Below are 23875 nucleotides of genomic sequence, written 5' to 3'. Positions count from 1 at the left end.
TTGTAAAATCAAAGTTCGTTTAATATTATAACATAAGTATCTTCCAAAGTTATTAGAGACTCTTCATCACTTTTAATAGTTACATAATATTTCATTGGGCAGACACATCATAATCTAATTATACATCCTCCTATTGGTGATCATTTAGGATTTTTTCTTATTACAAGCAGTGCTTCAATGAACACATTCATACATAAAGTAAAGCATTTTAATGTACTTTCTAAAGCATGATCTTTAGAGCTGGGCAGAACTGGGTTCAAATCCAGACTCTGCTCACTCTGCTACTTACTAATTAACAACCTCAGCCTATAATTTATGTAATCTTTCCAAGCCTGAACTCCTTCACTTGAAAAATGGGGCAAAATACCTCCTGGGATCGTTGTGTCAGAAACAATGTAAGCAAAGTGCCCACTACAGAGATTAAAATACTTTGGGGAATGTAAGTTTTCATATCACCATTTTAATGTGTGTAGTTGTATCTAGCACAATTCCTTCCCTATTCTTGCAGATGGAAATGACAGTCGTGAAACCTAAATGGAAGTTGAAAAAGTCACTTTAGCTCACATGTGGAGCTGTCTTAAAAATGCTCCAGTAAAAATGAGGAACTTCAAAAATGTGTGCAAAATACCTGTAGTTTTTTGGCAGTAAGTCTTCCAGAAATCACTCCCTTGTCATTATTTTGCTTTTTATGCTCATTGATCACTCCAATAATTCTTTGTTCTAGTTTGTTATTAATTACCACCTGTTGAGGCCAAAAGTCACATCAATTAGAAGCTAAACTATTAAATAATATTTAATAAATAATTAGAAGCAAATCATATAGTTTTCTATATCCCTGAAAACCAAGCCCAGAATTTCAGCTAAAATCAAATACACTAATTATCATATTTTGGAACACATTCCTACCATATATTTCAGAAAAAATGGGATATGAAAAAGGCAACAAAATATGGCAAGAGAACATTCCTTTTATAAAGCCTCTTGAAGCCATAAGTCTCAAGACGTTGTCCTTGGACTACCTTTGGATTACGATCACAAAGACAGACTCCTAAGCCCTATCTTAAACATACTGAATCAGAACCCTTGGGGATGGAGCCCAGAAATCTCCTTTAATGTAAACCAGGCCCAAGCACACAGCCTGAACAAACGGAGGCTACACCAAAAAGGGTGCATATCAAATAAACTCTATATAAATAGTAATAATTAGATTACACAAATTCTTTTGGTTCCAGAGTTTCACTCCTGTTTTTTTCCTATTAGCCATTTTATCTTCTGTTGCTTCCAAATTTTTAACCTAAGAGTACAATAGCATCTACCTACAAAAATACTTTCCCTTTATTACATCTTTACTGAAGGCCTACTATGAGCCATACACAAAACTATACTTCAGGAATTCAGTCTAGCACAGTAAACATATATAAAAAGATAAATTGTAACCCAGCATGGCAATTATTTAAACAGAAATATGAAGTGCTAATGGACCACTGGGAAAATCAACCTGGTAAGTTATGAAGGACTTCATAGAGGTCACAGAGGTGACAAATGGAGAAGGGGAAGTAGGGCATTCTAGGTAGAGAGCCCATGGGCAAAAGCCTGGAGTCAGAAAATCACGTGGGATTTGGGGGGACAATGAGATGTGAACTAAAATTTTAAGTGGAGAAGAGTACTGAAGAGGAGGCTGGAAAGATATACTAAGTCAGATCTGAAAGTATGTGTATGCTATGCTTAGAAGTTTGGACCTTATCCAGATCTTCCTTAATTTCTTAGAGGCTCTCGACATATGTGTATGATGTACTCCTATTTAGTATAGATTAGCAATTAGTGTACTATTTACACAAATTTAAAATACCCCATTTTCTTATATTTAAGAATATATCTTTTTCATTTTTTTAAACAGAACATTTCTTGAAATGACTCAAAACTTTGGTACTTACTTTCAAAATAGATTTATCCAGATTTGCAGGACCACCAGAATCATTTGCAGAATTAAAACTATAAATTTTTGGACCTGTATATAACAGACAATAGTCAAGGCAATTTAATGATTAATATCCACTACACTATTTTAATTTCCTCTAAAGATTGCTAAATATTAAAAATTTGATTTCAGCTTTTCCCCCACTTCACCAAATAACTCAATCTAGAAGTCAGCAAAACTCCCTCTAAATTTTTGAAAATACTTTACCAATTAGCATTCTCTAGGTTAACCAATTTCTCATAAGGTGCAAATGCTTGTACGTATATCTTCTAGATTAAGTCTGTCTTCATCCTCATGTTTTTAAAACCATATGTTCTTCTGCCTGACAGCTGAAAAAGATCTCAGAGGATATTAGATTCCTGGCAGAGAAGATGGGTAATTCTGAAGAGAAAGCACTCCCAAGGTAGAAAGGAGATGGGAGTTCCTATCATCTTCTATTGAGTTCAAGGTCACTGTACTAGTTTCCTAGGGCTGCTGTAATAATTACCACAGATTGGTGGCTGAACATAACAGAAATATTCTCTCACAATTCTGGAAGCTAGAAATCTAAAAGCAAGGTGTCAATAGGATCACACTCCCTCTGAAGGTTCTAGACAAGAATCCTTTCTTGCCTCTTCGGGCTTCTGGTAACCCCAGGCATCACTTGGCTTGTCTGCTTCCTTCTTCACATGGGTCTTCAAATGGCCTTATTCCCTGTGTCTCTCTGTATCCAAATCTCCCTTTCTTTTCTCTGGATTCTAGTCATCCCTAAACCCAGGCCAATTTCATCTCAACATCCTTAACTAATCACATCTCCAAAGACCTTATTTCCAAATAAAGTCACATTCTGAGGTTCCAGGTGGACAGGAACTTTTGGAGGGAATACTACTCCACCCACTACCCAGTTGCCAAGTTTGTTCCTGTCAACAGAAATACTGTATCTTACCCCTAACAATGAGTAACCAGGAAGGAATAAATATTATTTTCAAAACCTTTGATCTCATGATCTCCTCACTCTCTTAAAAATTTACTGAAGATCCCAAGCACTTTTTGTTAACGTGTGTTATAATATTGATATTTACCATACTATAAAACAGGAAATTTTTAAAAATATTCATTAATTCATTAAAAATAATAAATCTGCTACATGTTAATATTAATATTTTTTATGAAAAATAACTACATTTTCCAAAACAAAAAAAATTGTTTTCCAAACAAACACATAGATACAGAGAACAGACTGGTGATTACTTGAGGGAAGGGGAGTAGGGGGAGGGGGAAAGGGGTAAAGGGGCACATGTGTACAGCGAGGGATGGCAACTAGACTTTTGGCAGTGAATATAATATAGTCTGTACAGAAGTCAAAATATAATGACGTACACCTGAAATTTATAGTTATAAACCAATGTTACCGCAATTAAAAAAATTGTTTTCCATTTTTGCAAATCTCTTAATGTCTGGCTTCTGCATTCAATCTTCTGTAATATTACACACCACGTAGCCACTGGAAAATGCCATTGTACACTTATGAGAAAATTAGCAGGAAAATGGCAAACATCTTTTCAGAACTATTATGAAAGTAGTCTTGCCAGAAAGATCTCAAGAATTCCCCAGGACCCCCTGGGCACACTTTGAGAACCACTTGCTGTGTAAGAATAATCCTAGAATCTAATAAAACCTAGTTACTCTGCTTTTAAACACCTTAAAATGGGAAATTTTTTTCACTTTCAGAGAGAAACCTAAGCACTAAATTTAAGAGTAGCTTATTATGATTTTAAAAGTCAAGGACTTTGGTCTCTGTTGACTTACATTAGATTGTTCAAAAGTTTTCAAGAATAACTATTTACATTTGGGCAGTCTGAACTAGGGACATCTGTGGTTTCCTGAATTACTTCTGTGCTATAGTTATATAGGAGTACTTAAGGTTACCTGGAATATGTTAAAAAATAATAACAAGTGTGGTATAGTATGGTTAGTTTCTGTATCTTTTAGTCTCAGACTTTACCTTAATCCTAGTAACTTTGCTCACAAACTCATGTCAGTGGTAAAAAAGAACAGTATATATCAGTAGTCCTTAACCATTTCTAAGGGTCTAAACAGTTGTAGTAAACTCATTCACAAATTTAGCATACTAACCAGAGTTTTAGAGGTCCCTAAATCTTCCAAGGGGCCCCAGTTATAACTCTTTGAAAAGCTACAGATGGCTGAACAGTTCATTATCAAGAGTCTACTGAGAAACAGCACAAGGTTGATGTGTTACTGACAGAGGTGAGATTGCAAATTCCTTTAATAACATTTTTTGGTCTTGTATTTTAAATTAGTGAATTGAAGATTGCAATAAGCTCTCATTTGTCTCCTCCAACCATTCCACCTAAGACATCCAATCATATCACTTCCTTGAGGTCAGCTTATACTGCAAACTTCCAGAGGGCAAATAAAAGAAGAGCTGAGTCCCAGAAAAATCAGAAGGGGAATATACGCAAAAATTTGCTGTGCATTCACTGAGTGTCAATCAGGGTCTCTAAAAGTGGGTGTGTTTTCATTTTAATCAATACTCAGGAACTGAAGCAATAAAGAGGTCTTGCCACAGAGATATCACCAATTAAATCAAGTAAACCAGTAAGGCCCTTTCACTTTCAAATTCTTCCTAAAACCTGTTCATATAAGATTTTTAACCAGTGTGAATGAAAACTGCAGAATGTGAAAAGCATTTTTAAACAATTTGATGGAAATCCTTCTAAAATGTATTTATACTTCCTGCCAAATTCAAAGCAAAATTGAAAGCTTTTTATGATGCATTACTTATTATGAATATCTGTTACTTTGCTGAGAGGCTTGCACAGGCTACCAAAAAGGCTGAGCCAGCAGAAGAAAACAGATATTCAAACTTATAAATGAGTAACCCTATTTTCAAATACAATTCTAAGTCAGTAAGCCATGGAATAAAGATGGTTCCCATCTTTATTTTTGCCAAGTAAAGTGCATAAGATTTATGACAGCTAGTTTCCCTGCTGCTTAGAAACCTTTATCCATAAGTTTTGGTTCTCTGTTTCAGATGGAAGGAATTACTGGAAATCTGACTTGAAGTAAAAATGTTAGTGTGTAGTATCTCTAAGGCAAAAGTATTATGGATTTCAAATTTATAAGTGATAGTTCATGGGAAAATGCAACACATAACTGGCTCTCAAAAATATTTATTACATTAAAGTCAAAGCACATAAAAACCAAGTGATTTCTTCAAGATGACTCAGCTAATAAAAAAAAGCATCAACCCGAATCAATTTCTTGTTGCCCAGTACTCTTTCTTTTAGAATATATTCCTTTTATACTGTATTGCATTTTACATCAGATGGTGATTGTAATGACCCACTACCACTAAGACATTCACTTTGAGTTCCTAATGTTGGTGACAGGTGTACTAAGGCACCCCAGCTCCCTGATCAACAGTATACACCTGCAAGGGGATCCAAACCAGCCAAGGGATCCAAACAGGGATAAATAAGACCTAGTTATTGTCCTCATGGAGCTCATATTCTGGTGGAATAATTGAGCAACTAATTATCCAAATAAGCCATGAAGGGGAAGTACAGGGTATCCAGAGAATAAATGAGGGTGAACTGATATAATCTGAGCAGTCTGGTTCTGTGAGGAAGTCCATACTGACAGAACCACCTGACTAATCCTTTAAAAACGCCAACTAGCTAAGGTCTCTCCCCCACTTAATACCCACACTAGACCCCTCTCTCTAACGCCACCCACAGAGACTTTCTTCTTGTCGTCTTGCACATGTCAAGCTTGTTCCCATCTTAGGGCCTCTGTCCTTGTTCCCTCAGCCTCAACCATAGTGTCTCTGGATTTTCCAATGGCTGGTTGCATCAAATCATCTCAGCATAAATGTTTCCTCAGGAAGCCATCCCTGTTTTAAACCAAAATAGATCCAATCACTCAATTCTTTACCAGATCACTATTGTTTGACCGCAATAGCACTTTTTCTGTTCCATTTTGGTGATTCTAAAAAATATTTATAATGGCTTTTTATGAATTTACTCATGACATCAGTCTCCCAGTCTTATTTCCCTCTTAAGATTTTAAGTCTAAACTAGGCTTAAGAATTTTCACAAACACAAGCCTTATGGTTAGAACCCCCCACCCCCACCCCAGCGCCCAATAATGCAAGCTCCTTAAAAGCAGGAATCTGTTTTGTTCATGTGTTATTCCCAGTGCCTAAAACCTTTCTTGGCACATAGCAGCTCTTCAAAAATTATTTGATGAACAAATGAAATGAAAAAACAGGAGTGGCAGAACACCTAGAACTGCACCAAGAGCCATTTTGTGGCACTAGTGATTTTCTACCTTCAGACATGAGTACAGGTTTTGAAAAAGTATGCTTTGTACAGTCCTTCAAATAGTTTGAAAAGGTAGAGGGAGATGGAAGTGGGGGACATGGACATTAGGAACTACAAAGAGTTCAAAATAACGTTTTTTCGTGTATTTTTCTACTTTTTTCTCCAAAGTAGGCCTATCACACGTTATCTAACAATACCCAAACAGAAAAAATCATGTGGTAATCCGTGCAACATTTTATTTACACTGCTATATATATTAATTTATAGTTACAAAAAATCCCCTATAGGGGCCGGCCCAGTGGCACAGCAGTTAAGTTCACACGTTCGGCTTCTCGGCAGCTCAGGGTTCACCGGTTCGGATCCTGGGTGCAGACATAGCACCGCTTGTCAAGCCATGCTGTGGTAAGTGTCCCACATATAAAGTAGAGGAAGATGGGCATGGATGTTAGCTCAGGACCAGTCTTCCCCAGCAAAAAGAGGAGGATTGGCAGTAGTTAGCTCAGGGCTAAGCTTCCTCAAAATAAAAAATTCCCTATAAATTTAGTAAATGACCTCTCATTTTCTCTCTCTTGATTTCTGGGTCTTAATAATTCCTCTGAATTTCTCCTTGTCACTTATCCAAGAAATTTTCTGAATGACTATAGGTACAGCATTGGAGTAGATACTGAGGGACATTAATACATATCCATGCAACAGTTCCTACTCCCTAAAATTTTGTAGGATAAATAAAATGTATAATTCCTCACATACCATAGGCAAGATTTAAACACCAAAAAGAAAGATTCCAACAACAATGGTACATGAACTGTGGATACAGGAAGAATTCACAAAGTAGTTGACATCCAGGGTGTGTATTATAGGATTTTGGAAAATAGTGTTCGGGATAGATGGCATTCCATTAAGAGAAAATGGCAAGAATAAACATGAGTAGGCAAAAAGCCAATGGCTGCATTTGAGCAGTGAAAATACACCAGATTTGCTATAGCTGAATATAGGAGTTAGTAAGAAAAGGCTGGAAAGGGGGTCTTACATGCTAGCTGAATGATTTGGACTTTATCACAAAGTCAGTGAGGATGCTGTGGAAGAAACGGGGAAGCACTATGATCAAAGTGGTGTTTCTGAAAGATCAGTCTTATGCTTGCATGCAGGACAGACTGGAGGAGGCAGAAGAGTAGAGCTAGGGAGACCCATTACAAGGCTTTGCTGGTACTCCAGGAATTCATGAGTGCCTAGATTGAGGTGTGAACAGTACAAAGGAGAAGTGAAAAGCGTATACATAGAAGATAAATAAGGGAAGACTGCACAGGGCTTGGCAGTAGATTCAACGTAGGGAAAAAAGGAAGGCATCGAAAATAACTATTGACATTGCATAAAGAGGACTGTGGAAGAAGAGAGACAAGGAAGTCAGAGGAGAAGCTACTTTGAGGCAGAAAAGTGTAGTTCAACATTAGCCGTGTTAAATTTGAGATGCTTGCAAAATAGAGCGAAAAGTCCAAGAAAATATAAAAATGGCTGACTTGAGCTTGGACTAGCGATCAGGATTGGACATGTTAATCGAGAAGTCATCTACAAAGGAAAAGACAGAAAAAGTAATGGAAGTAGATGAACTCTCCTAGAAGGGCTGTAAAGAGGGAACTATACTGTCACAGACCGACACCTTCGGTAAGGGTCACACCTTCAGGCTGGGCTAACAGGAAGCCAAAGAATACCACTAATGACTATTAGAGAGTTCAAAGAATTCAGGGGAATATCAGGAAAAGACAGAGTCAGAAAGAGGCTGATTCACAGAGTAAAAGTGCCATAGAATAGTCAAGGAGAAATTCTATGTATTGCTAATTACAGGCATAATAGTTTTGTAGTTAAAATGTTACAATAAATTGCAGAGCAAAGAATTATTATCCACTTTCTGGTGGTAATTATTGTTTTCTGGTGGTAATTATTATTTCTCACCAAGGCTTGGTACCTGCCTACTTCTTCAGTCCCATCTCCTCTCCTCTTTAGGCAATGCTTACATTCTATGAGTACCTCAGAAGCCCAAGCTCTTTGCCAACTCAAGATCTTTGCACGGGTGTTCCTTACCTCTGCCAGGAATACTAAAACCCCATTCTTTACAGAGTAACACCTACTCATCCTCCTGATCTCAGCTTAACTGTCACTTTCTCATAGAGACCATCCATGAACCCTCCTCCTCCTCAGCAAAAATTAGATGACCTTGTCAAATTTTCTTCCTTAGATTCTCTTTGTGGCACTAATCAATTATAAAGCAATGTTTGTATGTTTAATGCCTGTGTCCACCATTAGACTGGCAAGCTCCCTGAGAGGCGATGTGTCTATTTTGCTCATCCTATCTCTAGGATGATACCAGATAACCAGTAGGTGCTCGATAAATATTTGTTGGATGAACATTTTAGTAAGAACTACAAACAAACAAACTAGGCAGAACACCACAGTGTGGAACTGTTCATCTTTTGAAATCAGCTGTAGTAGTGGCCTGCCCATCTGCAGGAGGAATGGGCAAGCTCTAAGTTGAGTTATCAAACCAAACCGCACTGTAGGCAAAAAGTGCATGGCTGCAGTAAAGACTGCAGATAATTTTACAATAGGTTATACACATATTCGGTGTGCAAGTACTGAAATTCTTAAGTATTTATTTTCCATAACACATGGGAACACTGCGTCGTGGCTGAAAATTTTATGAAGAGCAGGCAGAAAATGGGTCTGGCTCCAGGAGGGCAGGAAGTCCACACACTACTCTATTAGCCTAGCTAGTTCAGATGATGGCTCAGGACTGATTCCTGCTGAAAGTCGAGCCAATGTAATTTTTGTTTTGTTCTTGCAAAGAGAAAAAGTGGGGGTTAGGTGGGAGTCGTCAGGCTGCAACAGGCCTACCGTCGTTAACTTGGGAGGCCCAAACAGCTCAGACTCATCTAAAACAAGGCCACCCGAAGGGGAGCTAGAAGCTCCGTGGAAGAAGCAAATTTTGAGACCGAGGGTCCACCCAGGTGCGAAGGCTTCTCTCTCGGGACAAGCAGCAGCGGCTCGGGAGGAAAGCCCAGGACCCGACAACCGCTCGTACCTTGCTTGACTCGGGGCTCCTTGGAGCTGGCGGCGGCGGCCGGGGGCGGCCTGGCCACAGGCTTCTTGCTTTGGGCCTCCCCAGCAGCTCCGGCCTCGGCGGACTTGGCCCTGGAAGCAGACACGGCAGCCCGGACCGCCGCGGCCCCCGGCGCCTTGTGTTTCTTGTTCTTGCCGCCCATATTGCAGCTGCAGCAGAAGATTCCTCCCGGTCTAGGTCCCGGAACCACCCCAGCACGGCGTCCAAGAACTCTTCACGTTCCCCGGGTACCGCGCAGCCACCCTGCCTCCTCTATCCGGGCTTCTGGGGCCTAAGCGACCGCTGGCCTCGCAATTGGTCCAGTTCACCAAGGTCCCGCCTCCTCGCCGCCTCCCAGGTGCCTGCTGTGTGCCGGGCACCCTCGCTGCGCTGCCTGTTTAGCCACCGAGTTGCCCATCCACTCCAAAGAAAAAAGGAGTCAAGGAAGTATTCTCGGCGGCAGTGTGACTCGACTACTTTTGTCTCTCACGGGCCACTGTTGAGGCTTCACTTCGCGTCACTGTCGGCGCGGTCGCGGAGCATCGTGGGCAGGAGGGAGATTCGGTCTCACAGCTCCGGAAGATGGCGGACGCCTTCGGGGATGAGCTCTTCAGCGTGTTCGAGGACGACTCGACCACTGCGCCCGGAACTAAAAAAGACAAGGAAAAGGAGAAGGGGAAATGGAAGGGGCCGTCAGGGTCTGCGGAAAAGGCCGGGTAAGGAAGCTGTCCAGGTTGTATTTTTCTCTGCAGTGCTGAGGGAAGAAAACACGACTCTTGAAGAGCACGAGAAAGTGGGGTGTACAATGAGTGGCGTCGGGAAGTGATGGGGTTTGAGAAACGTTGACGAGGGAGAACAAATGTTGGTCTGGGGAAGCGGGGTCTTGGCGTTTCCCGGCGCCCCACCAGCGTGGCTCATGCAGCCGCGCAGCCCTTGCGCCTGCGTTGCTGACCCCGCGCCTGTCCGTGCGGTGGGGTCGTGTGGGTGGGTAAGGCCTCTTTTAGGTTCTGCACCCTGATATGATACCTGTCGCGTAGTAAACGAGACGAATAACGAATAATTAAACGAAACGAATGATCAGTTGAGTAAAGGGTTAAGAAGCTAAGAGAAAGTGACTTAGATTGACTTGGAGAGGAAAAGGGCAAATAGCAACAGAAGGGAGAGAAATTTCCAGGCTGTAGTTTTCTTGCCCATAAAAAGGAGATGATAGTGCCTATCGCTAGGGTTGTTGTGAGGAGTAAGTGAGATAATATATGAAAAACAAGCGTAATAAATTCTCAAATGCTGCCTATCGTTGAGTTTAAGAAAATCTTTGAAAATTGCTGGTCCCTAAACATATGTATATATAGATTGATGCATATAACCACCAGAAGGTGTGCAGAATTGTTTATAGATCATGGAAGACCTAATACTTGAATTAGGTAAAATTACACGATTCGTTCTTAATCAACAATTTACTCTTGACATTGGGGGAGATACCCAATTATACGTGATTTTGCTGTCAAGGAATTTTTAGTCTGAGTAAGGAGGTACAACCGATACATATTTTAAAGAGTTACTAGGTGATTGAGATAAAATAAGTTGTATATACAACTAAGTGCTATAAAAGTTCAGGAAAAAGGTCTCGATTTGTGACGTCCAGGGAGCCTTACATCCAAGAGGCTATTCTCGGTAGAGGAAATGATTAGTTATTTGCGCGCAGATTTTTTTTTTAGTAGCACAAATTGGGCTAGAGGGATTGTTTGCTAAGGGACTACAAGAGATGAAGCTAAGAATATAAATTGGTTTTAGATCATGAAGAGCCTTGAATATCAAGCAGATGAGTTTTGATTTTATTTTTAAAACTCTGGTGAACAAGGTTTTTATTTTTTCCTAACTGGGTGTTTGGATAAGTAGAGTGATGGTTTAGGGAAATTCATTTGGTCGTGGTTGTCAGTGTATATTGAAAAGAGAAAAGATACTGATAATAAGAAAAGTAAATTAGGAAAGTATTTAATTTATCTAGTTATGAAATTAAAAGAACCTTAACTCAAGGGGATGTTGGAAGGAAAAGGAAAGAGAAAATGTGAAGAAAAAAATTGACAGGGCTTAATTAAGGAGAACAATGGAAAAGGAGGCAAAATAGGCAGATTTTGAATTTGGATGTCAGGGAGAAGAAAAATAGGGAAATTTAGAGGAAATTTTGATTTGGAAATAAAATTACTTTGGCTTGAGACAAAGTGAAGTGGTGGTAGTGTATCCATATAGAAATGTTCATTGGGCAGTTTTAATCAGGGTTTGGAGAAACAGCAGAACTGGAGGTATATACTTGGATGTTATTTGAATGGTACTGCTTGAGGTGGAGATCCCTGTGGGAAAGTGTAGTGACACTTAACACAGAGACTAGAGGGATAGCTGAACAATCAGGAGTGAAATGTCACATGAAGAGTGAAACAAAGTAGAAAAATAGTTGTCTTCTCTCATTGAGTTAGAGGGAGTAGGAGAGTTTGCGGGAACTTTTCAGGGAAAATGAGAAAGGGGGATAGGTTGTTTCCATTAATGTTTTTTTCCAATAGGAATAATTAATATTTGCTGTAGTTTGAATGGGCAACTATGATATTATGAAGACAATACATATATAATTTCCTACTTTAATAAATAATTTGCTTCAAAGTTACTATGGGAAAATTAATTCAGTTTGCAGTGTAGTAGGTGTAATCTATTTCCACAGCCTTCCAAAGTGAAAATTTATAGGATATAAAAATAATCTAATTTACATTTTGATTTTATTAGGAAATATGTGAACATAAGGCAGGAGAACTACATAAAAAAATAGAGAATATTAGTAACTTGAGAGACTTTGTTTACTAACAACACTTCTGGCTAGGCCTACTCTGCTAGGTGTTCTTAGGAAAAAATCCAATTTGCCTGATTCCAACGATCATACATACTGTCATAGTTATTCATATCATAATCAATATGTATAGGGTGATTTACATCTGATTTGTATAACATAGGAGGGCAAATTCATGGAACTTTAGAGGCACTTGTCTTATGTATTTAATATTCTAGACCAAGTCAGTGCTTTTTTAAAAACTATATTATCAGAATTGTCATATATAGAGAGAGAGAATAGTAAGAACGTCATGTACCCATAACTCAGCTTCAGCAATATCAAGTCATGGTCAATCTATTCCCACACCATTTTTTTGTAAATCAAATGCTACACATCATATTATTTCTCCCTAAATATTTCAGTATGCATCTCTTATTGTTAATGACTTTCTTTTCTAGCATAACCATCATGCCGTTATTACACCCAACAAAATTTACACTGATTCCTTAATATCATTGAATATTCAATCCAGAGTGAAATTTCCCCAGTTATCTTAAAGGTTTATCTGAATCAGGATCCAGACAAAGCCCACACACTGTTTTGGTTTGTTACATCCCTTAAGTCTTTTCTTCTACAACAGTCTCCCTCTTTTTACCTTATGTCATTGATTTTTTATGGAGAGGTGGGTAAGAGGAGAAACCAGGTCATTTAGCTTCTATAGTTGCCCACATCCCACAAAAGAATTTGCTTTCTTATACTGTAGTTTAACTGGCTCTTCTATCCTCAAGTATTTACTGTAAATTGTTCTTATATGTAGAACTGCACTGTCCCATGTAATAACTACTACCCACCTGTAGCTATTGAGCACTTAAAATGTAGCTCGTCAGAATTGAGATGTGGTGCTGTGTAGTTCCTATTGCGTTACATCATAAGACGGACGTGATGTTGTTCTACGCTTCTAAGATCAGAGGGTTAAGATAGCGTCAGCCTGATCCCTCATCAACCTTTCACATAATGGCTTTCGCATCTGTGATGATTGCCTAGATCCATTCATTTCAATAGTAGTGAAATGTTGATTTTTCTATTTTTATGATTTCTTTCTGCATTTATTACTTGGAATCCATCTATGAAAAAAGAACATTCCTGGGGCCGGCCCCATGGCCTAGTGGTTAAGTTTGGTGCACTCTGCTTCAGCAGCCTAGGTTCAGTTTCTGGGCGTGGATCCATACCACTCATCAGCAACCATGCTGTGATGGTGACTCACATACAAAATAGAGGCAGATTGGCACAGATGTTAGCTCAGGGCATATCTTCCTTAAGCGAAATAGACAAATTGGCAACAGATCTTAGCTCAGGGCGGATTTTCCTCAGGGGAAGAAAAAGAAAAAAGAACACCCCCTCATCAGCTGTTTACCTTCAAATGCAGTTTATAGAGGAAAGGCAGGATAAATACTTGATTCTCTATCAATTTTAAGAGAAATGAGTTGTGTCCTAAGGAACTCCAATGGTGACCAACATGAGTGTGTGATTATGTGTTTAGTTTCTTGCTGAATGGATGGATTTTTATATATTTAATGCGTTTTGCTCTTTTGCACTCATTTTCCTTTATTTTTTGTTTTATTTTTTTAAAAGATTTTATTTTTCCTTTTTCTCCCCAGAGCCCCCCAGTACATAGTTGCATATTTTTAGTTGTGGGTCCTTCTAGTTGTGACATGTGGGATGCCACCTCAGCATGGCTTGATGAGCCATGTGGTGTCTGCACCCACGATCCAAACCAGTGAAACCCTGGGCCGCTGAAGTGGAGCACGAGAACTTAACCACTCTGCCACAGGCTGGCGCCTCCTTTATGTTTTTTAAAACTTTATTGGAATATAATTAAACTTCGCTAAACCAATGCCACAATCAAGATAACAAACATTTCCATCACCTCCAAATGTTCTGTGTGCCCCTTTGTAATGCATCCCTCTCTCCAACCCTCCCCCCAGGCAACCACTGATCTTTCTGGCACTATTGGACAGCTTGCATTTTCTAGAATTTTATTTAATCGGCATACTAAGGTATATATTCCTTTTTTTGCCTGGCTTCTTTTGCTCAACATAATGATTTTGAGATTCATGCACGTTGTGGTATGTATCTGTTCCCAAGCCTGAATGGACCCATAACATGCAAGTAAGTCCTTTTGCCCAGAGTCGCTCATGCCAATAGAACAAGACTGGGTTTAGTCTTGAATAGAACAGAAACTTTATTCATTGATTGAGGAATGGAGAAGGAAGAGCTTGTGCTCTGAAAACACTTCTCTCTGAAGACAGGGAAAAGGGGAGTTTTTAAAGGACAAGGGGTTGTGGCCTCATCAGGATTCTGGGAAAGCGCCAGAGATTTCCAGGAACAGTTGGTGCCTCTGAAATCCTTTGTGTGCCACCCCTGGGGCAGGGATCCTAGCATGGTAATGAGGCAAAAGTGACTCCAGGTTCTTCTGTGCAGACACTACTCCTGTGGTTGGGCTAGAACTGTTTTAGGGTGGTTTACAGCTGTGGGTTCTTTGAAGCATAGCTGAAAAACATCTCAAAGGAAAATGTGAAGTATGGGCCAAGGCTATTTCTCTATTAAGAATGCATGTTTGAGTGCCAGGGATGTATGGGTGGCATATCAGTAGTTTCTTTTTATTGCTAGGTAGTATTCTGTTTTATGGATATACCATACTTGTTTATACCTTCATCTGTTGATAGACATTTGAGTTGTTTCCCTTATTATTTTTCATACTCCTACCAATGAGAACTCTTCACGTTGTCTTTTGTGTTCTTTTGACAAGACCTTGTCAGTCTTTGATAGCTTCTGTGCTTTTGGCAAAAGATTTTCTTGACTCATAGTATATATTTTCAGCCCCAAACCTGGAATCAGCCACATCTCTAAGGAATCTCTAGTTGTTTATAGTGGGAAATGTTGTTTAGTGCTTAGGATGCTCATTGCTACTGGATTTCATTGCTTTTAGGCCTTTACAGTGGAAAGAACTGAGGAATCTTTTTTTTTAGAAAAAACAGATGATACTGACGTTTCCGTTATAGGTAATAATACAGGATTTTTATTTAACTTCTTGATTTTTGTAAGTATATCCTTTTTCTTTTTTGCTGAAAATCTTCATTCCTGATGACAATTAAGCTTTATCTTACATATACCTGTAATAGTATAAAAATAACACTAGTAATATTGGTAGTTAGAATAAGATATTGAATGCAATTTGTGGTTCTTTTTGTCCTTAGAGTATATCACACTAACAATGAAAATACTCTGTAGTAGTTCCTTTGCTAAATGTTTATGCTACTAACTTAATACTTAGTGTGTTCATTTGTTCATTTACTTTCCGTTTTTAAGGATGGCTAAAAATTTAATTTTTAAAAAATTATGTAAAATATTATTTTATGGTTCCAAAATCAAAAGTGTAAAACAGTACATTCTTGCCTTCATCCTTGCCCTTTCTGCCCTGTTTCTTCCCTCTCCTTGAGTTTTTGGTTTGTCCTTTATTATTTATTTTTGAAAATCTCCTCAAATTGTGCGTGTGTGTGCATGCATCGCTGTCTTCTCCACTCTTCACTTTTTATGCAAAAGGTGCCATTTAAAAACTGTTGCTTATCTTGCTTTTTTCACTTAACATTACAATATAGAGATCACTCTATTAGTAAGTATATAGAGATCTTTCTTTTTTACAGCTGCATAGTTGTAATCCATCTGTGGATGTAATGTAGTTGATTCAATCAGTGTTCTCTTAATAGAGATTGAATTATTTTCAGTCCTTTGCTGTTACAAGTGATGTATCAGTGAATAGCCTTGTACATGTCTGTTTTTTAAGATTTTTAAATTTTTTTTACCATTTTATCTTTGGGATACATTCCTAGAAGTGCAATTACTAGGTCAAAGGGTAAGTGTATGTACTTTTGCTAGGTGTGGCCAAATTCCTCTTCATAGGAGATTCACTTGTGTTTTCAAAAGTGTGGTAGGCAGAGTGATGCCCCCACAATGATGTCTATGTTCCAATCCGGAAAACAATGATCAGAACTAGGAAATTAACATTGATACAGTACTGTTATCTAATCTACATTCAGATTTTGCCAATTGCTTTAAAACTCTTTATAAGAAAAGGATTCTATATAAGATTCCACGATTTGATTGTCTAGAAATAACATTTTCAGACAGTTTCCTTAAATCAGAACTTTATTCTTAAGAGTAAGTTTGTCTACAACACTTAATTTCCAGTCTTTCTGTATACTTCACGTATTTCAAGTGTGCAAGTTCCACATGTGACATACATAGCAAGGTATCAGAGAAATAAATAATTGGAGTCCTAAAAGTCTAACATATAATATTAATGAATAATTAAGCTCTTCTGAAGGAAAGTGTATTATGAATTTGTTTTAAGTTTCTCAAAAGTTATAGAACTGTTTCTTTGTTCTATAGTCATCACCAGCTCCTAGTAGGTTTTAATTACAGTGGTTTTGTTGATGCTTACTAATTCAGAGATAGAATTTAGAACTAGAGGGATCTTAGTTATCATCTAAATGTCTCGTTTGACTGAGGCCCAAGGATATTGATGGTTTGTCCAAAGGAGATTCACATCAGTAGTCAGCAACAAATAAGACAAGGATGAATACCTTTTCCACTAAATTGGGAGTGATAAAATTTGCAAAATTTCAGATTTTGCCAAGCATCAAAGAATGAACTTCATTATGGAAAGATTGTTCAAGCATAAAGATCAGTAGTACTGTTTGTTATTCTTTTTTAAAGAAAACTTTTTTATTGAAGTAAAACATATAAAGAAGAGTGTGAAAGTCATGGGATAAATTTTTATTGCATGAACACACCAACATAACCTCCATTTAGGACAAAAAATAGAACATTGCGGGAATCTCTCTTTTTCCCTTAGAAAAGTGACTGTCCTGATAACGACATGTGTTAGTTTTTTTCTGTTTGTAACTATAATGTAGATGAAATCATACAAAGTATATTCTTTTGTGTCTGGCTTTGGCTCAACATTGTAAAATTCATGACTGTAGCTTTAGTGACTGTCATTGTGTTTGAGATTTAGTGTGCAATCAGAATATTCACAGTTATCTTAAAAGTCTGCCCTTTTTCAACTATATATATTACTGTGTGCGCCTGGATTTTTCTTCGGATACTTCAGCCAATAGCAGTATATCACACCAAGTTGAATGCAGAAATAGATGAGAGTCCAGCTGCTTTCTATTAAGCCAGACATTAAAGAGATTTGCAAAAGTGTAAAACAGTGTCACTCTTCTCATTAAAAATTTTCTTTCTGGAAAATACTAATTTTTTTTATCAAAAGTGTTATTTAGTTAACATGTAATGGTTTATTATTCCCATTTTTAAATGAATCGATAAGTAAATATTTTTTAAATTTCCAGTTTTAATATCTAATATGGTGAATATCAGTAGATATCAGTAGATTTATCTAGAGTAGATAGATCTACTGTAGATATAATAGTAGATATATCAGTAGATATAAGTAGATATAGATCAGTGATATATCAGTAGAATATCAGTAGATTAGATATAATCTAATATGGTAAATATCAGTAGATATATCAGTAGATATGAGCAAAATTCTTTGGAATCCTCAGTAATTTTTAAGACTGGGAAAGGATTCTGAGACCAAGAATTTGAGAGCCACTGACCTAGTAGAGTCTAATTTACATCTTCTTGATAAGTAATGATTTTGAACTCCTTTTTACATGCTTATGGGCCATTTGGATAGCCTCTTTTGTAAAGTGCCTGTTCAAGTATTGTGCTCATTATTTTCTTGGGTTGTCTTTTTTGTTCAATTTGTAATCCTCCCCCAATATTTTAGAAAAATGCTTTTTATCAGTCATATGTGTTTCACCTATCTTCTCTCACTCTTTGTCTTACCTCTTTACTCTTTTTTTTTAAAGACTGACCCCTGAGTTAACATCTGTTGCCAATCTTTTTTTTTTGCTTCTCCCCAAAGTCTCCCAGCACGCAGTTGTATATTCTAGTTGTAGGTCCTTCTGGTTCTACTATATAGGATGCCTCCTCACCGTGATGATCACCTGATGAGCAGTGCCATGTCCATGCCCAGGATCGGAACCAGCGAAACCCCGGGCCGCCAAAGTGGAGCACACAAACTTAACCACTTGGCCTCGGGGCCAGCCCCCCGTCTTTACTCTCTTAATGGTACCTTTTGATTAACAGGAATTCTTAGTTTTAATGGAGTCCAATTTATCAAAGTTACTTTTTGGTTAATAATTGTATGCCCTGTTTAATAAAACTTGAAGATAATTTTCTCATTTTATCTTCTAGAGGCTTTGTTACCTTTCACAATTAGATCTAAAATCCACAAGGAATTGATTTTTGTGTGTAATAAGGGTAGGGGTCAGATTGAATTCCGCTATGAATATCCAGTTCACCAAGCATCATTTGTTGTCATGACTCTTGACCAGCGAATCCAACCACACAAACAATTTTTTTCCCAGATAGTAATGTTCATTAGAGAAAGCGTTAAATGTTTATTGAAGGAGCTTATGTAAATGTCTAATGATGTTTTAATATGCAATTTTTAAAAAATATTATGTTAATAGTTATGTTAACGTGAGTTGCAAAATATTTTTTAAAACAGAACTTCCAAGAAAATACAAAATGCAAAAGGAGTAGTGTTCAGTTTTATTAGTTAAATTAGGGTATTCTGGGCTTTAGCCAGTTTTGGTTTGTACATCTGTTTACATGACCTTTTCTTTCTGTCAATGGTGTATATTATATATGGAATAATATTTTATGGAGTCATCCTTAAAGTAAGAACTGATACTGCAGAATTCATTCTAAGATGTTTACTTTTCAGGAAACGTTTTGATGAAAAATCACAATCAGAGTCAACAAATATTGGGAAAACCAAGAGAGATGCAGATTTCGACGGCACAGATGAACCCATTTTTGGAAAGAAGCCCAGGGTAGAAGAGTCAATAACTGAAGACGTAAGGTAGGATTTCCACTATCATAAGTGTTAGTAACTTCGTAAGTTAGGTAGTTGCAGGAAGTTTTGAAAATTGCTTATATGTTGTTGCTTTGTAAAAGTATTTGCTGAATAGAGAAATGAAGATAAATATTCTTTATTCATGTAAGCCTATAAATATAGAATGTTTGGGGAAATGAAAGACAGTATAGAAGAGATTCATCTTTTAATGCTTTAGAATCCAATTTTGAGAAGGAATCTCGAAGCCTGATTTTTTAAAAGAAGTGACACATTTCCTGTATTCATAACGTCCCAAGAAGCACATCACTGAAAGAATGGAATAAAAGGGAAGAATAAAACTGACCCAGTGGAAGGAATAAGCACAAAGGAACATTAGGAGGAATTAAATATTCACTGTCGTATGTAGCAGTAGAGTGGCTATGAATCTCAACACTACTGTCAATGAGGGAGACCCATAGATATCTATAGCTGAAATAGCTGGTATTTCTCTGATTTTGAAAGCTGGAACTTTCTAGAAGTTGATGCCAAATTATTAGGTTGACCTGTTTCCTATTGTGGTGATGATCTTCATGGCTTTGCCTCTCCCTTCCTGTATGCCCTATTCTAGCTTGGCACTTCCATGAGGAATTTACTCTTTTGTGATTTTTCTTTAACCATTTAGCTGTTGTTGTAGCTGGCAAAAGTAGCTACTATAAATGGTGGTAGATTTGTCACTGAAATATTTAAGATGAACCATTTGCCCAAGCCAGTGGTATAGGTTACTAGATAATATTGGCAATTTAAAATGGCTGTTTATTGTAGTAACCCTATGGTTTTATCCAAAGTATGATTATTGATTTAAAATAAAAATCAAAAGTATAATCAATAAGAGAATGATGAATCTAGCACAGAAATACATCTATTTTTCTTTAATTCAACCTAGGTGAGTATAACTTAGGATTTCAATAACAATAGGGAAGACTTCTATGAATTATATAGCAACATCTGCATTACACTAGTTTATTTTATGTTTTCTATCTTGTAATGGTTTTTATAACCAGCTTTGTGTTTTGAAGTAGGGGCAGTGCTTTCGAGAGGTACTTTTTATTTTATTCACAATAGTTACTGGGGGGCAAGCCCCATGTCCGAGTGGTTAAAGTTCTGTGCAGTCTGTTTTGGTGGCCTGGGGTTGGCAGGTTCAGATCCTGAATGCAGACCTACTCCAGTCATCAGCCATGCTCTGGAGGCATCCCACATACAAAGAAGAGGAAGATTGGCGCAGGTGTTAGCTCAGGGCAAATCTTCCTCACACACACACACACACACAACAAAATAGTTATGAAACTAAGCTGACATAATTCTTTAAATAAGCCACTTCAAGTCTCTTTGTTTTGTATATGTAATAAAAGATGTTAACTGACCATTTTCAATTCTCAGCATGTATTTGAGTGATGTGAAAAATTTTCTGAATATTGTTAATAGTCAAACTTTTTCCAATTTGGAATCCTGATAATTAGACGGTGTCATTTTCCTTAACAGTGCAGATGGGAGGCTTATTATCTAATTATGGAAAAATAATTTATTTTAATGTAAGTGTAACTTTTTTCTTTTTTTAAGTTTGGCAGATTTGATGCCCAGAGTTAAAGTACAATCAGTTGAAACTGTTGAAGGTTGTACACATGAGGTAAGCACAAAGAGTATACAGTAATTTTGGGTTATAGATGGGATTTTGCTTTGGACTGTCTAATATGATTGGCAAGCAGGTTAGCCGTAAGGGCTTTGGAAACAATAAGTTGTTTCTGTGGGGTGCACATAGTCTAATGGAAGGAGCTTTGTATTCAAGCCTGAGCTCAGGCACTTGACCTAACTATAGTCTTAGATAAATTTCTTAACCTCTTTGACATTGGTTTTTTAATTTGTAAAATCTCAAATAGTGGGATTTACATCATTAGGCGGTTGTGAAGATTATATAAGAGAATTAGGTAAAGTACCCAGTACAAAGTTGGGTGTTCATTTCTATATTCCTGAAGTCAAGTAACAGTGCCATTTTGCAGGTCACATGCTTTTTCTTTCTTGTTCTGACGACTGATCTATTGCAGTTTCATTGTTCTGCCACAAGATGGTGGTCACTGATAGCTTTTCAAAGTGAGAGCTTATAAACATGAGGGATATAAGGAAACTGTAACACTATTTCTTTCTATTAAGCCTTCTCTCTTTACAATATAACCTACAAGTTATTATTTACAAGTGGTTGGGGAATCTTATTATTAAAACCCTGTTGAATAAGCAGAGTAATTCCAAATTAACAAAAAAGGCTTTTGATAAAGATTTAGAACCTTATTTCTTTGAATACCTGTTTTTTTTACTGAAAGTTCCTTATGTTCCTTTAGAATAGCACTTAGTTTGACAGATGTAATACCCGTTTGATCATTCATTCAACCCTTATGTTAGACCCTATTAAATTCTTTGGTCTTAAAAAGATGAGAAAAGGGGCCGGCCCGGTGGCACAGCGGTTAAGTTCGCACGATCGGATCCTGGATGCAGATTTACGCACCGCTTGTCAAGCCTTGCCATGGCAGGTGTCCCGCGTATAAAGTAGAGGAAGATGGGCATGGATGTGGATGTTAGCTCAGGGCCAGTCTTCCTCAGTAAAAAGAGGAGCATTGGTGGCAGATGTTAGCTCAGGGCCAAGCTTCCTCAAAGAAAAGAAAAAGATGAGGGAAAAAACAAAACACAAATTTTGCTCTCAAGAGGTCGAAGTTTTGTCTGTCTTCCTTCACACTTATTCCCAAGCCCTCCATTCTGTCACCTCTCACTTTTTTAACAGGTAATTTTACCTTTTACTTAATCCAGAAGCTTGAGGATATCAAGTTGGGAATGTCCTCTGATTATAACCTCCTTCACCAAGGGTGTCTGCACCTGTCACATCCACTCAAAGGAAAAGATACTGCCTCTTTAGGCTAGGAAGAGTGACTCTGTTGGTGTTCTTGATTGTATCTTATCCTGCTTCCATAAAAACATCAATCATTCCATTTTCCCTTTACTGTTTCTGGAGTCTCATTTTCTGTATTTCCCCTTTCTTACCAGCATATAAATATCCAAAAGCTTCTCTTTTGTTCTAGGTTGCTTTTTGGCCGCTATATTGTTTTTCTTCTTCCCTTCTCCCTTGTAGTCATTCATTCAATACTTATAAGTCTTTTGAGTGCCGGTACATTTTATTATTCACTGAGTATAAAGAGATAAAAGAGAGACGATCCCTTCCTTTTCAGAGTTGCTATTGAGTGCTCTGCTTGGAAAATCCCTACTAGACTTCCTGACTTTCCATTCATCTTTTAATCTACTACAGTTAGATTTCGTCTCTCTCCATTTCTTTCAAACTGCTCTGGCAAAAATCACCAGTGACTACTTGCTAAGTCTGTTTGACTGTTGTTAATTCTACTGATTTTCTGACTCCTTAGTCCCTGCAGACTTCTTCTCTTCTACCTGTCTGTTATGTGTGAGTGTTACCCAGACTGTTTTCAGAGAATGAAAACAAAACTCTTTGATATTGATACATGAGAAACACAATTACTTGTTGTTGCTACTGTTAAATCTCAGACTCACTAAAATCTTTAATTGCTTCATGCTAACCATTTTTTGTTCATGTCATAGAAAGTATCAGGAGAGATGTGAGGGAGGTCAACCAACTCACCAGATATGGCCCCACAGGTTGATCACACCTTGATGGGGATCACACCATGATTTACGATCTAGTCTTCAGATTTTCAGATCTGGAAATTTGATTTTATCAGTGTACCAAGGATTGTGCTCTCTGGGATAGACTCACTTTTATCATACTCCTGGTATGGTATATGAAAGAATGTCATTGTCTTCATTTCATGGGCAAGTAGTCCTCTCACCATCAAACTACCTGAGAATCAGAAACTACTTAGAAGTTTCTTAGAATCATAAAAAAAGGAAATATATAGTCTTAAGGGAAGCTATTCCTCTCCCCCATAAGTGTTCATTCACTAATAAAAACAACTCATAAGTTAACTCTTTCCTGATGTGTGCTGGATGTACTACCAAATTCTGAGTTGTCTCCCCTTTACAGATTCCATTTAGAATATCACAGTTTCTTCTAATACATTCATCATACTGGGTATTATTTATTAAGTTTCACTTAATTATAGTCAGGTTCTAGTTATTCCCTTTTGAAATACTACTCACATCATCTTGATTGTAATTAAGTTGCAAATCTACCAAAATCTCAATATTTCTTTCTTTCTTTTTTTGAGGAAGGTTAGCTCTGAGCTAACTGCTGCCAATCCTCCTCTTTTCACTGAGGAAGACTGGCCCTGAGCTAACATCCATTCCCATCTTCCTCTGCTTTATGCATGGGACGCCTACCACAGCATGGCGTGCCAAGTGGTGTCATGTCTGCACCCGGGATCCAAACTGGTGAACCCCAGGCCGCCAAAACGGAATGGGCGCACTTAACCGCTGTGCTGCCTGGCCGGCCCCTCAATGTTTCTAAGACAGTTAATCTCATCTAATACGTGTTTATTGAAGTTTTACTCTTAGAAATTATTTTTAATTTGTGTACCCTACTTTTCCCCTGTAGATTATTTATATGCTAATTGGTTTAAGTCCTGGGAATTTAGATAAATTGTGAACTGCTCTCCATATCTTACTCTTCACTTGAGGAAAA

The 23875-nt window shown here is 37.7% G+C and overlaps 2 protein-coding genes across 4 annotated transcripts in view; one reads left to right on the top strand and one right to left on the bottom strand.

Annotated features, from left to right (window-relative positions):
- DHX29 (DExH-box helicase 29) overlaps positions 1-9925 on the bottom strand; it is a 47662-nt gene extending 37737 nt beyond the window's left edge. For 2 of the 3 annotated variants that reach the window (XR_011530587.1, XM_070587584.1), the window contains exons 1-3: positions 9380-9925; positions 1935-2008; positions 629-742 (exon numbers count right to left, since the gene is read on the bottom strand). Coding sequence is in view for 1 of the 3 variants with exons in the window: in XM_070587584.1 (XP_070443685.1) it covers positions 629-742; positions 1935-2008; positions 9380-9560 (369 nt within the window). In the remaining 2 variants the exon portion in view is untranslated. The remainder of the gene's footprint in view (positions 1-628; positions 743-1934; positions 2009-9379) is intronic. The other variant, XM_070587585.1, reaches the window with a different exon arrangement.
- Positions 9772-23875, top strand: part of MTREX (Mtr4 exosome RNA helicase) — a 116217-nt gene continuing 102113 nt past the window's right edge. The window contains exons 1-3 of the mRNA XM_008532402.2: positions 9772-10113; positions 19075-19212; positions 20803-20869. Coding sequence (XP_008530624.1) covers positions 9980-10113; positions 19075-19212; positions 20803-20869 — 339 coding nt within the window. The 5' untranslated portion in view covers positions 9772-9979. The remainder of the gene's footprint in view (positions 10114-19074; positions 19213-20802; positions 20870-23875) is intronic.

Source organism: Equus przewalskii, chromosome 20 (assembly GCF_037783145.1).
Source record: "Equus przewalskii isolate Varuska chromosome 20, EquPr2, whole genome shotgun sequence".
Taxonomy (NCBI): Eukaryota; Metazoa; Chordata; class Mammalia; order Perissodactyla; family Equidae; genus Equus; species Equus przewalskii.
The sequence above is the reverse complement of the archived record's forward strand: the minus strand, read 5'-3'. Positions and strand labels throughout refer to the sequence as shown.